At 37.4% G+C, this 14,710-nt stretch overlaps 1 protein-coding gene across 1 annotated transcript in view; it reads right to left on the bottom strand.

Moving 5' to 3' along the window:
* OCA2 (OCA2 melanosomal transmembrane protein) overlaps window positions 1-14,710 on the bottom strand; it is a 200,479-nt gene that overhangs the window by 171,068 nt on the left and 14,701 nt on the right. Inside the window, exons 3-4 of the mRNA XM_052664808.1 lie at window positions 3,379-3,477; window positions 2,591-2,779 (exon numbers count right to left, since the gene is read on the bottom strand). Of these exons, the coding sequence (XP_052520768.1) occupies window positions 2,591-2,779; window positions 3,379-3,477 (288 nt within the window). The remainder of the gene's footprint in view (window positions 1-2,590; window positions 2,780-3,378; window positions 3,478-14,710) is intronic.

Below are 14,710 nucleotides of genomic sequence, written 5' to 3'. Positions count from 1 at the left end.
CTTATTTGCCCTTATCTCACCTCTTCACTAATTGAAGACATTGATGTTCTTACCCCATTTTTTCCAAAAGTAAACATTCAAACATTGCTTTTCTGAGAGAATGACAAATGCAAGGTTTGATTTAAGCCTGATGACAAGCAAGAAGAAAAATATTTCACGTTACTGGGATAATTAGTTGAGAAAGAAGCAGTGCAATAAATAACTCAATTGACAGATGCTTTAGAACAAAATATTAAAGTGAAGTAATCTGAAGACAGTCAGAAATAACTTTTAGTCACAGTGGAAGTAAGTCCCTAAATCAAGTTCACTGAGAAAAAACATCCCTTCCTCACTAGACTTCTCCAAAAAAAAAAAAAAAAAAGCAGAAAAAGATATAGTATCTGATGAAAAGACCATGCCACAGTCAAACTGCAACAGAGGGGCTACAACACCCTAGGAGATGCAAGTGGTAGCAATTATATGCAAACTTTGCACTGGGATAAACATCTATGGAAGGTTGGGGATGATAAAGAGTCAGCGAGGTAGCTTCCAGAAGCACCAGTTAGTCCTTCTCTACTGGAAATCAAGTTGAGGTGGGAGAGAGGATAATAAAGTTTTAAAAAAGAAGAATGACAACAAAAGCCATTATCAGCACCCCACAGCTGATAACTTCTTTCATTACTGTATGATTTATGGAAAACATTGCCATCTTAGTCATGCATCATCTATCCTGTCTATCTACTCTCCCTATCTTCACATCACAGTTGTTTCAGTATTTTTGAGGGCTTGTTATGTTATGAATTACTAAAGCCCAGTCCACATTGGTTTAGTTTTAATGTGTTCAACATTTTCTGTTTGCACTTCCAAATTATCATTTCAAATAATAATAATTCAAATTGCTATTGAAAAAAGAAACAGCAATAACTCATTTTTAACATAAAGGAGAAAACAAGAAGCATTAATTAAAACTTATAAATTCATAACCATTTGTCTGTGAATAACAGAAACTCATCTCAAGGAGTTGACAAGATGTGATAAAAAACAGCTTTTGGAAGTGGTTATTTTATTAAACATAGAATTTAGAAGCCTCTTTTCCTCCCTTCTGTTTGTTTTCATGGCATTTTGTATTAAGGAAGCAGCACTTTTAACATCTTATATTTGAGAAGTGATGAGTCTTTGACTCGTCTGTGTTTTCCAATCTGTCTCTTTCTGCTGCACTAATCTGGCACAGCGATGCAAGTACAAACTCTGTGCCAAACTCTCTACTGATATATGCCTCCAGCACAGTCCTACCTGACTTTAGTTGAAAATGCATGAAATATAAATCTATGAAGGACTTCACTCTTTGTTTTAAACCAAATGAATTTTAGTCTGATCTGCACATCAGGCAGTTTAGCTCCATTTATTATCTCTGTGGAGTTATGCTGATTTGCAACATCTAAGGAGCTGGCCCCAGATGTACAACCAGCACTATAGCAATGAAAACATCTCACAGAAAGTTCTGCCAGAGAAATACACTACCCCCATAAACGTATACTATACTGGAAACAATTGATTCTACTCTCCTGCTCAATGCTTTTGTTCCATCAAATACAAGGAAAGCTACAGAGAGCATGAAGAAAGACGTCTGCCAAATTTCTTCACATCTGCTCATATTGCACTAATTGCAGCCATTGAAATTCTCCTGCTCCATTTGTTCAGCAGCGTACAGGAGCGTGGCACTCCACACAATACCATATGCACAATGAAAGAAGGAAGACAATTGTGAAATGATGAGCTAAGACAACATACAGACTGCAAAAAGAGTCATAGACTTCTTGTCAGAAAAGGCTCCATGGATCAACATGCAGACAGGGGCATGAAGTGCTTGGGCTCCATGCAAACTGCAGAGTTATTAGCAATTCAAACCAGAACAAGAAGAAATGTTGAAAATCTAGAAGTGGCAGAGAGAGTTTGTACCTGAGACTAAAGGCTTTGCTAGCTATTATTCAGGTGAAAATATCCTGAGAACATTTGAATTTAAGCTCTTATTATATTGATATTTTTCAGTACATTAAAATATTTCAACTTCATCCCTGCCTAAATGAGGTAAAAGACTACTTTGAGATAAAGAGTGAAATATATTAATGTACTTAAAGACAAAAAAGTTCTTGGTTATATTTTGCATTGCATATTCATGAAAAGCTACTATGATGATTCCAGAAACACTGTTAGGTAAGTAGAAGACTGTTCATCTATCTTTCTATAAAGAGAGAGATATACATTTCAATTAAAGATAAATATTTCTTCAAAAAAACTGAAAAGTGAAAAACAAAACTGTGAAAAAGCCAAGAGACTTTCAAAATATTGAAAGCAATAGAAACACTATTTAAATTCAGATTTAAAATAGATATCTTGATTAATGCTTCTAAGAGCAAAGAGCTATTGATCATTGGATAGAGGCTGTAATCAGTTTCATCAGGATTTATTTATAAGCTATCAATGATAAAATATATCCTAAATATGGAGCGTTATATTATTCATTTGCAGAAAATATATCATTTTCTAGCCATCTATACTTTGAAACTGCTGAAACTTTAAAAAGTAAATAAAATAATGTTTGAATTCAGACCTCATCTTTGATAAATTGAACTTGACATGAAGGTTATCCAAGATTTCATATTTCTCAGAAGAAGCAGATCTAGACAAACTGGTCATTTCACTTCCCAGATGAAATCTCTGTTCAAATTCGGCAGAGCTGTTGTCCCATGAATCATCATCTGTGGTAAAATCTGGGTTATGAAGACCCATGCATGGCAACCTGTCACATATTTTCAGTAAAGAGAAAATAAAACAGTAGTTTATTTCAACAGATATGAGAATGCAACTGATCTTACATATGCTTAGCTTCTCTGTAATAGATTTTAATGGAAAAAAATCATATAAAGATATTTATTCAGTAGAGACTGAGCTCCTCTTGATGGCACAACTAGATAGACAGAGAAGCAAAAGCTTTATGATGTTTAGGTGCACCTGAAAGAACGAGCATTTTGAAGCACCAGACATACATGCCTCTGAATTTGATGTGTAATCCACAAGAATAAGAATCCATCTTATAGCTCTACTGTGTCTTGAAATGCACCTGATGCAACACAATATGAAGAAAATGAGAGCAACCTGCAGTTGCTTATCCCAAGGTATCTCTAATCAACCTGACCTGCGACCTTACATCATTCCCTATCTCATTTATAGCCCCTTCTTTCCACTCAAACTACTTCAGAGTAATTCTCTGCTCACAACTTCTGACATCCACTTTATTTCCCATTAGGTTTGATGTCAGAATATAAGAAAGAACCATGCACAATTAAATAGAAGAGAGCTTAGGAAAAATGTATTTTGAGTAAAATGAAAGTAACTCACCCATTTTCCTCTGAGGAAACCTTCAGCAGTGGTGTCTTCTCTGTAAAGCAAGTGGTTCTTGACCTTGAGCTGAACAATTTGGAAAAATTGAAGTGGTATCTTTGGAGAGGGGAAAAAAAGAACTGTAAGTCTGTAGTACAATGATTCACTATGGTTCTACAGAATAATTTGCTACACACACATCTAACTAGTTCAATGTTATGTAGGAATGGTTTTCTCTTAGCTTGAGGTTTTCACAAAGTTTGAACTAGTCATAGTAGCTACTCCCTTGTAGTCACAGTTGACTGCACGAGTGAAATTTACCTCATCCTAGAAGTGATGTCAAAAACAGTCATTGAAATTCTCTCCAAATGCCAGATGAGCAATAGATAAATAATTCACATTTAGATGTTTACATTTTATAAACCTAACTTCATAATGGAAGATTAAAACTAAAATATATTCCAACCCAATCCATTCTATGATTCTATATAACTTTGTGCATGCATACTACATAAAAACATAAAATAAAGGATAATTTCTGCCATTTGGAACACGAACCAGAGAAACATACGATCTCTCCAGCAACCATGTCACCCCCTACATTAGGGAAGAAAGCTTTATCTGGTGCACAATTGTTTCCAAAAGACTCTGTCCAGTCTTTATCCTGGTGCTGCAGATAATTAAGTAAGATATGGAGATTAATCTATATCTGGCCATATTGCAGTTTAACATATTTAATAAGTCTTTTGCTAATATATAAATCCAAAAGCTTAAGAAACAGTTGAAGAGAACCAAGAATGACAAAGGGGGTTTAACTTTGGGGCAGGCTTCTGAGAGAGATGAAATAATTGAGACATTTAGAGCAGTTTCCAAGACCTGGCTTTTCCAGGGGCATTTCCTATTAAAATAAACATTATTTAGATGAACATAAATTCATCCAATTCGTAATTGCAGGCCCTCACCACCAGAAAGTCCCAAAGAAATTTTCTAGACATGCAGCGAATATACAGATCTCATTACTTCTGGAGAGGCCTAGATGCAATGGTCACAAGAGCTGCAAGGAAACACAAAATGACTTTTGCTATTGCTGGACTGTGATCAGTCCAGAATAGGGCCACAGAAATTATCGGGGAACTGAAGTATCTCTCTTATGAGAAATGGCTAAGAGAGTTGGGGCTGTTCAGCTGGAGGAGAGGAATCTCAGGAGAGATCTCATCAATGTCTATAAATACCTGAAGAAAGGTACAAAGAGGCAAGCACTTCTATGTGGCACCCAGGGCCAGTACAAGAGGCACTGGGCAAACACTGGGACACAGGAGGATGCCTCTGAATACCAGAAGCATCCTGTGCTGTGTGGGTTACAGAGCAGTGGCACAGGCTGCCCAGAGGCTGTGGGGTCTCCTCCTTGGGGATCTCCAGCAGCCGCCTGGACATGGCACTGGGCACCCTGCTCCGGGTGGCCCTGCTGGAACAGAGACTGGCCAGATAGATACAGAGGGCCCTGCCAGGTTCAGCCATTCTGTGATCCTATCAACCTCCCATTAATGAATCATCTTGCTTGTTTAATTGTGCTACCAGTTCAGAAGTCATGCTAGGTGTGGAGAAGATGCATGTGATTATTTCAGCCAGGAGTGGCCACAGCCCTCATACAAGCTCTGCTTTAGGTATTGTATTTGCAGTCCCAATGAAAGAGAACACAGTGTTAGAAAGAGAATGAACTATCCAATGCCTCAGGTGAAATGCAAAGCAGATTAGAATTCAGGTGCTACATTGCACTGACAGTTCATCTGTGAAGAGACGATTGCATGCTCCAAAGTTATTGAAGTGCTTCCTTTTATAAGTAGGAGAGCATAATTCACACAAAATGCCTAAGTGGACAAACTGATACTTTAAAGCAAGTGCTATTCTAGTCTTATCATAGCCTTAGATGTGAAAGATTACTTAGAGCTTTCACAGAATGAAATCCATAAAGATAGTAAAAATACTATTATGACTTCAAGCATGTGTTCACTGAGTACTGCCTGTATGTTTCTGTTTAATCCTGGCAATCCGCTACCTTTGAAATCTGCACTCAAAGGTGGCACAGTTAATAAAAATTCTGATGATGGTCCTTGAACTTGCACATTCGGAAATTTAACTGATGCAAAGACTGAGTGACTGATTCTGCTGCTAACACACACACATACAGAATAACAATGGTTCCAAAAAGTATAAATTATATACTGCTCTAATCTAACCTTGCATTATTCACGTCATTAAGCATTACAAGCTTGTTTTTCTTCCTTTCCTCCTAGAATGTGTGTGCAAAATCCAAGAGCAGTAACCAGAAAACTTTCCATAAATGTTTCCATTTTCTGCTTCATTGTTGGAAGGTGATACCAACACTGCCTTGTGTTATCTATGTATATATGCATAAACTTACACATACACATACACAAGACAATCTTTATCCTCAAGAAACAGTGAGGGCAAAGGACAGTGTTCTGCCACCACAAACCCACTATATCCACTTCAGTGTTGAGGTATGTTAGGGGTGCAGAGTAGAGGCTCCTCACACACAAATTCTCACATGGGTGAAAAGGAAAGCAGAAGGTAAAACAGCAGATCATGCTGTCTCTGTGTACACAGTTGCTTGGTAGTCACATATGAGTTTGGAAAAAAAAATTCTGAAACTGCTTTTAACCCAGTAGGTTTCCACTACTGAGATAAAGCGCTGATAGCAGAATGGCTGAAGTAGCTATGAGACTCTGGTAAATTCAGAATTGGCAGTTTGTTCAGACAAACTTGAGTGAACTTGAAACTTTCAGTTTCAAGACACAAGAGCTGATATATTCTGCTCCTTGCCTGAGAGTGCATGGAAAGTATTCATTGCTACCATGAATGAGCGACCACCAGACAAACAGTGCTGAAGGGCAAAACAACTACAACCGTGGCAACCAGGAGACAACCAAGGCTTGGTGGAAGATAGTTGAAACAATTTAATCTGAAGTGAATCTTAGAATCATTAAGGTTGGAAAAGACCTCCAAGATTATCTAGGCCAACTGTCCACGCATCATCAATATTGCCCACTAAACCATATCCTTAATACTACATCTACCCTTTCCTTAAACATCTCCAGGGACGGTGATGCCATCTCCCTGGACAGCCTGTTCCAATGCATCACCACTCTTTCTGAAAATAAATTCTTCCTAATACACAATCCCAAAAATTCATAAACATAGTTAAAAATATCACTTTCTTTCTTCTGCATATCTATTATTCCCACTGGCTAGTGTGTCCCTTGCAATTCATTCTCAAATGGGACTATAGGTCTTCACAGGCTGACAAGAATGGCCAAGGTTCTTCAGAAAAAGAGAAAACCATTAGTACAGGACAACATCAATTTGCAGAAAGTAAAAACGCATGGGCAAGAATAAGCAGCAGGAAATAGCCAGGCTACACAAAGCAAAAACAGTTAGAGGAAAAGGAGGAGAGCTTCAAGATCCCCATGATTTGATTACTCTAATTAGAGTAAGAGAGTAATATAAACAATAAAGCTAATTAGTTATAAAAGACTCTTGAAGGCTGAAAGCTCTAGGAAGAAAAGTTGGAAAAAACATCATGAAAGAGTAGCACAGACTACAAATAGTGACAGTCATCCCTGAATGGAAAGCCTAATGTGAGCACCTCTGTGTATCTCCCACACTTTCACAAAGACACTGAGGCAGGATTTGGTCATCAGCTTCAGATCTTTTGCAAGCAAAACCTAGGAATGCCCAGAGACCCTTTACTATTACAGAAGCAAGTCTGCAGTGCCTAAAAAGCTATCAGCATCATTCTCAGGACTCCTCAGTCCTGCAAGCAGCTTTCAGTCATGACACTGTGTAAATGAGGAAAAGAAATCAGAGTGATGTATTTCAAAAGCTGTGCTCAGTCTATACTGATCAAAACAGCTGGAAACTTTGTTCATGCTTACTTACTAGTACAATCTATCTCTACCAATCAATTCAGCAACTTCACCAAGAAACTAATTACTAAGTCACCTGGCTAGCACAACATTACAGATTGGTCTGCTTCTAGGATTAAAAGACTGGTCTGAATTTATACTACTGTGATGAGATAGTAAACAGGGTACTAATTTTAATCTCACAATTCAGTGTCAGCAGTCATTAATATTTTAAACATCACATGAAAAGGTGTGAAATAATTAAATTTTTCATGTGTTTTTATATGCACATACAGATAGACCTTCACACAAAAAATAAACATTTATACCATACTTTCCTTCCAATAGGATGGGAAAAAAAACTGAAAAAGATAATTCTACAGAAACACTTCCATTCTTCTGAGTCACCATTCCATAAAATTAGAAAGCATTCAACCAACCAAAGTCTTGGAAAATGTATTTGATAAGGATTCTTTCAAAGACTCATAAAGCACCACTTGTACAGAAAGAAACAGGTAGAACTGATAGAAAAACAAGTAGTCCTGCTCCCCCCCTCCCCTCCCTAGTCACAGGCGTGGTCACATTCCTTGCCACGTTTTTTCAGCTGGGCATGGTTTTTCTTTTTTTAATTAAATCTTTCAAACAGAAGATTGTTCTTAACCACTTAGCTACTGCTGTGACAGCCTTGTATGCAGATTTTGGCTCTCTACACAGGAACGTGAGTTTCTTCTGCGTTTTCTGAACTTCTTACTTGCAAAGTCATACCACTGCTAATCCTTCAAGCAATTACAATTGTTCCTGTCTCCATAGTAACCCAGAAGAGAAATTAGCATCACAGGAGGGCTGTCCATAACGCAGAAGATAGAGCAGTTTCCTCCAAATCATGAAAGTGTCTGTAGATGAAGCTACAGCTGTCTGACAGCAGCTGGAGAAGGATCCCATTTATACATTACAGAACATACGCATCTGAATACAAACCAAGTGCATCGCAGAAGCCCCCACAATCTGAAGATATGTCACTGCTCCCAGGCATGAGCAAAGCTCACACTTTTTGGTGGTAATCTGTACTTCATTACAGCTTCTCATTAGAGATGTGACCAATCTCCTACACTCATTCTGGAAGTTAAGGGAGAAGCAGGTTCCCCCAACCTCCAGGACACAAGGAGAGCAGAAGAGGAAATGAAAGGAAGTGAGACTCTCCAACTGTTCCCACTGATGGGATGACAACTCTTCAGACATTATGCAGAATCAGTGGCATATAAGCGCTACAACAACCAGCTATCATGTTTCATTAACTGCAGATTTTTGCTTCCAGTGTCTGCAATGGACTCTGAATGAAGTCCACACAGAGAATTCCATTCCTGCCCTTGAACATCAGACCTGACCTAGACTATATGGACACTGACTTTTCAGGTTTTTCCTAACATGATTATGCATGCCCTTTTGAATGAAAGAAAAAAGAAGAGTTTGTATTAGGAACTATTGTTCAGCAATAAGCAACCTTTTAATCCCAAGTACTCCAAAAGAAGCAAGCATCCTACCGGAATCTTAGGGAAAAAAAAAGATCACACTCATCCTAGTTAGCTGGCAAAGACTTAAAATACTCGGTAGGTTTTGCTGGAGCCTATTATTTAGCCTCATATTGAAAAGATTAATCATGCCAACACAGTGCATTAAGTTTTCACTCTCTATAATAAAAAGCATACATTTTAAACAATGGAAAATATGATGCCTCATCTGCCATATGCTAAGTTGTGCATGCAAGCGTTGGTAAAGGAGTTATTTCTGTGACAACAGTAAGCAAAAATTCTCACTTAATAATTCTACAGAAAGGATTGGGTCAGAATTGAGGAACTGCACATGGAAGCATTGTCCATTGGACATCAAGAGTTTGGAATGTAAGTTATTGAAATATTAATTATATAAAACGTTAGAAGAAGAATTACATCAGGAAAAAAAAGAAGTGTTAGCATACTTCCCTGAATTAGTAGTCACTAAAAGCTTTGTAAGTGTGAAACTCCCTCTTAAACCAAAGTTCAGGTGTACTATGAAGCCAAGAGATTATAACAAAGCTAAGCTAAGTTTCCTACATGAGGAGACCTAGATATGAGAGACAATTAGTCATGTAGGAGGTTAGTAACAACTGTAAGACATTAATTTATCATTTCCGCATTGTTATAGGCTAAAGACTAATTTGAGAAACATTGTCTTCTCTGATTGGAGAATATTTATCCTCACACCAAGTCATACATACTGAACTAATTACTTTTATTATAAGTGTGAACAAGCATATTATGGAAATAAATAGAATGACTCCTTTTTTTAATGGAAAAGAAAAACAAAACCGAAAAACAAAAACGAAAAATACACAAAAGCAACCCCATACCAGCATTTGACCACATATTTAAATAAAAACATATTCTTCCAAAAGATTTGGTAGTTGTTAATACCAAATGAAATCCACTTTATTTCGCAGTATTTATGTGGTACAAACTGTGCAGACCAAAACCATAGTATTCAGCTTCTAAACATTAAGTGTAAACTAAACAGCTGTATGCAAACATCCATCAACATCTTTATATGCACACATATTATATACGCCCACACGTAGACACAGCCCTCCATCGTGGTTTGTCCTCAGCAGCAGTACATCATGGGGGAACTGTTAGGAGTACTCATCACAGATGAGGTATGGTCAACTGAGATTCTAATTGTCAAGGGAAGGATCAAAGACTCCACAGCTCACTTCTCTAAACAGGCTCCAGACATCTTCTGATGACTGTTTTATGTAGCTTCAACTAAATCAACAAATAACCTCTCAACCTTTTAAAAGCATGCACCATTAAGATGTCATAGAAATTTAGCAATGAAAGCATTACTTAATGCAGACTCATTTTCTCTTTGAATTTCCTAATTTTCTATAAAACAGGACTGTACAAGATTCCCCAGGGGACTGTAGCAGTGGCACTAACTGACAGAATGCAAGGGGCACAGCCAGCCGACAGGTCTCACACTGAGAAGAAACTGCCATGCCAAGTCCCCAGGCAAATAAACAACACACTTAAAAAACATGTAGTGAAATGTATGCTGAGCTAGACCCAGATATAAGTGGATCCCCTGTAGAGGGCATAAGCAGTGCACTGACTTCATACCCTTCTGCTGGATCGTGGGAGGTGGACGTGTCCCACAAGAGGATGTGACGGAGGTGGCTTCTCCTTTATTTGTTCAGTATTCAGCTATTTGAAGAATTAAGGCAATTTAAGTTCAGAAATAGCTTGGAAAACAGAATGTTTCCTGTGTTTCTTTTATTTCTTTTTTTTTTTTTAAATCAAATCAGCCTTTGTAGAGTTATTGTACTTCCCTCTAAAATGAAATTTTCACATACCTCCTGGACTTGTGAGTTCCTTTTCCTCAAGAATCTTTGCTGCCTCTGCCAGGGGAAATCTCCATCGACTTCAGGAGAGATTGACTGGGACCCCACTGCAGTGACTAAAGCTATAAGAAAATACTTAATCCTGAAGCTGCTCTGAAGCTCCTCTGACTCTACCTAAGAGGACTAAGCTCTCACTTTTCTGCTCCAATGCTATGGTGCCACAATGACTATCTGCCTTACCAGAAGATAGTTGATGAGCCAACAGGGCTGTGACCTCCCTAACCAAATCCCACCCCACAGCAACAGGTCAGGGAGCAGGGGTGTCTGGGACAGGGACAAGAGCCTGCGCAGAGCTTCATGACCCCATAGCAGAGACACAGTGATGGAACAGATTCAAAAAGGCCACCCTTTAAAGGACTGAGGGGTTGTGCTTTTTCTCTATTTTCTGCGTCAGCAAAGAAAATTGGAAAGAGGCAGCATGCAAAAACTGTGGATAGTCTGAAGAAAATACATTGCAAGAGCAGGTACTGCAAAACAGTTTAACTGTTAGAGACTGCCAGCAAGCTGCAAATTTGAAATAGGCAGCAGTAGCCAGGATTGGTAGTGGTCCAAATTCAAAAAACCCTATTCCTTTACAGATTGCACAGATAACCTGCTAAGGGTTATTATTCTCAAGTAGTGAGGGACATGCAGAGAAATGAATCCATTACAATTGATCAGCGTCTCTTCAAGCATGGCTGTGCTTGTAATACTTCAGCATGTACTGACAGACTGGCTTTTAAATGCCAACTTTTCTCTTTGGCAGTCACCACAGGATTTTAAATTAGCCAACTCTGATGCAAACAGAATTTATGACAAATAATGCACAGGGGGGTAAAACGGCATGGTTTTTCATAGTGCATGAGGCAATTCCAAGACTCTGGAAAGTTAAGGAAGTGGTCTCAACTTTATGTTTTAACTTTCTATCTGACCAGAGCTTCTTAAAGGTGCAATCTTGGGAACTGGGATAACAGAAACCTGAGCAGAAAGACAGGTCAGAGAAGAACCTGGATGATGTGATCACCTCACAGCAGCAATATGATGTTATACACTCAAAGGTCTGGAGAAAAGTATGTTCAAGAATGAAGACTCTCTGCAAGATTGGATTAATTTAAGGATGATACAAGAAAAGGATGTACTTATAAGAGGAAGACAACTGAGTACTCAAAATAAGGGAACACTTTCCTACAGAAGGATGAAACAGGATTATTTTGATATGGTTTTAATTAACCGAAGCAATATACTGACAAACTGCCACACGTAATCAATTTTATCCTTGCATACTTTAAATTTTGATTAATAAGTTATTCACCCCAGCTTTGGAGATTAAAAGAGTAATTAGTAAGTTATATTTAAAGATGAAATCAAAAAGAGGTTATTGTTCTTCTTTTATAAAACTTTTCTTTACAAATTACTGTTCCACATGTTTTATTTCAGGAATTTGGAGTAACATTATTTATACCTGCAACCTCTAAAGAAACAAAAGTAATTTGTCATGAAAAACAAAGTACTTTCATTGTTTAGAGTAGGGGAAAAAAAAAAAAAACTCATTAACAGCATGAAAGAAATTGTATTTGGCTTATTTTCCTGGAGAGTTGTTAGAGAGAGGAAGCAAATGCAAGCAGCACAATACCCTACAGCTTAAAAAATTCAAACTCTCCTCAAATTATGCTTTATTTTCCATGCTGGACCTCAACTACTGTAAGATTGCTGGGAATTTTATTTTTATTTTGTCTTTTGGCAAATATACAAAGGCATCTCTGAAAGTAATGCCTCCTGTTTTATGATGTTGGCCCACAAGATCAAAGGTGGATGTAGGTGGTTTGGCAGTAGAGCATGAACCTTCCCACCAATATCCATTACGTTTTGTTGTCATGCAACAGATGGCAGCAGAGGGGCCGTCTGACAGAATGGAGTCTGACAAGGAAGTGTGGATGAAAGAAAGATGTGTCTCTGAATTTCTCCATGATGGAAAAATATGGCACCCATTGACATCTGTTGATGCTTGCTGAAAATTAACAGAGACCAAACAGTGGATATGACCACAGTGAGGTGGAAGGTGGTGAAACTCTGAAAGAGTGGGTCACCTCCACGTGTGCAGATTTTATACAAGCATGGCACACAGGCTCTTGTTCATCACTGGCAAAAATACATAGCTAATGGAGATTATTATTTTGAAAAATAGTGTTTTGTAGCTGAGAATTTGCTCTATCAGCGTTATTGCTTTCTTTTTATCTGTTGCAGGTTTCATGAAAATAAATAGGAAACACTAACAGAGAGACCTACATAAAATGAAACAAGGCAAGTTCAGGAGCTTAGCCTCATATCTGGTAAATAATTAGGTTCTCATAATGCCTCGCACCATAACTAGGACAACTAATTTGGACTTTACCTAGATTCTGATCTCTGATTCTGGATCCACAAAAAATGCTGAAGTTCTCTCCACAGCTAGGACAAGAGACAATATTCAGAGGAGGCAGAGAAAAAAAACAGCAGGAAAATTTAAAGATTAAAAAATAATTTGTACGAGTGATGTAGTTATTATATACTGAAATAATACTATTAAGTTGATTAGATAATGGGATTTTTTTCAGTATAATTTAAGTCCTTCAATTAAATTTTTTCATTATTTTAGTTATAATGAAAGTATTAAAATTTCCTTTTTAGACTATGGCTAAGTGTAAAACAGTGAAGGTATTCACACAACTTTGGCCATCTGAAGATCTTCTCAACCACAGCTGCAGTCACTGTCAGGAGACAGAGCTCTTCAAATCATTTTCCTCTCATCTCTAATGTTGTTTTCATGCTTTTTTTTAATGCACTTTTAATTTGCTCTTAGATTACAACTCTTTTTGATACAAAAGATTTTTCACCAGAAATGTTAATCTGTATTTACTAGGAACACAAAGACCTATGAACAAGTCCCACCAAATATGATTTCCTCTTTCCTAACAAGTAACTTCCAAAGAGTAAATCCATATCATTAGTCACTGTATTCATCTTCAAGTTGAAGCAGAGATAAATTTTATTTAAGAACTGGAAATCCTCAAAGAATAAATTAAAGAAACCAGGCAGAAGAAAAAGGCTGCTGATGACAATACACCACTGGCTGCCAACATTTGGAAAATATTTTTTAAATAATCCAAAAAGAAATCCAGTTTTCTCACAAAGATTATGCTTTTCCCTATAACAGTCCTTCACAAAAAGCATTGTAACATGTTAACACACATGGTTTCCATGCTTCAGGAAGTTTATTTCGCAGTGTTGTGTCCTGTTCTGCTACCATGCTTCTTTCTTATGCCTTTATATGCTTGGTAGGAACCTCAGACTACAATGTCATAAAGGAGCTATCTGATTTATGTTAACAAGGAACTTTAAAACACAGATTTTTGATCCAGTACCAATGAAAGACAAGTTTGAAACATAAGATTCAACAAACACTCAACCAATAGAATTATATATGATGAATTCTAAAGAATTCTGAGAATATCCTTGTCTCACCTAAAAGGAGAATAAAGAATAACAATACTATTTCAGCTTCCTTCTCTCTTGATTCAAGCTGTAATCATTCTCCACAAAAGAAAATGCTACTGTGCAGTGAAAAAGTCAACAACTACAAAAAAAGTAGCCTTTTAGAGCTCAGAAGGAAGTTCATTTTCTACTTGGCAGATACGTTTGTTCCAGCAATATGTATATCATATTTATAGATAGCAATGTGGTTCTTATCATCACATAAATGCCAGGTTCTCTCCTCTCAGATGCTGCATTCCTTTTGGACCTATATATAGTGACACTTTTCTTACTTTGTAACCTCACAGAAGCAATTTCTTTCCATCTTTCTCTTGACCTTACATACTCTTACATAACATTTCCTATGCATATTCTAAAAATCTTCACCCTCCCATGGTGGAGGTGACCTGAACATGGCCAACCATAAAAAAAAAAAAAAAAAAAAAAAAAAAAGATTGGATTCTGCTCTGCAGACAGACTTTGCATCCACATGAAAATTTCT

Source organism: Tympanuchus pallidicinctus, unplaced genomic scaffold (genome assembly GCF_026119805.1).
Source record: "Tympanuchus pallidicinctus isolate F22 unplaced genomic scaffold, pur_lepc_1.0 scaffold6, whole genome shotgun sequence".
NCBI classification, from domain to species: domain Eukaryota; kingdom Metazoa; phylum Chordata; class Aves; order Galliformes; family Phasianidae; genus Tympanuchus; species Tympanuchus pallidicinctus.
The sequence above is the reverse complement of the archived record's forward strand: the minus strand, read 5'-3'. Positions and strand labels throughout refer to the sequence as shown.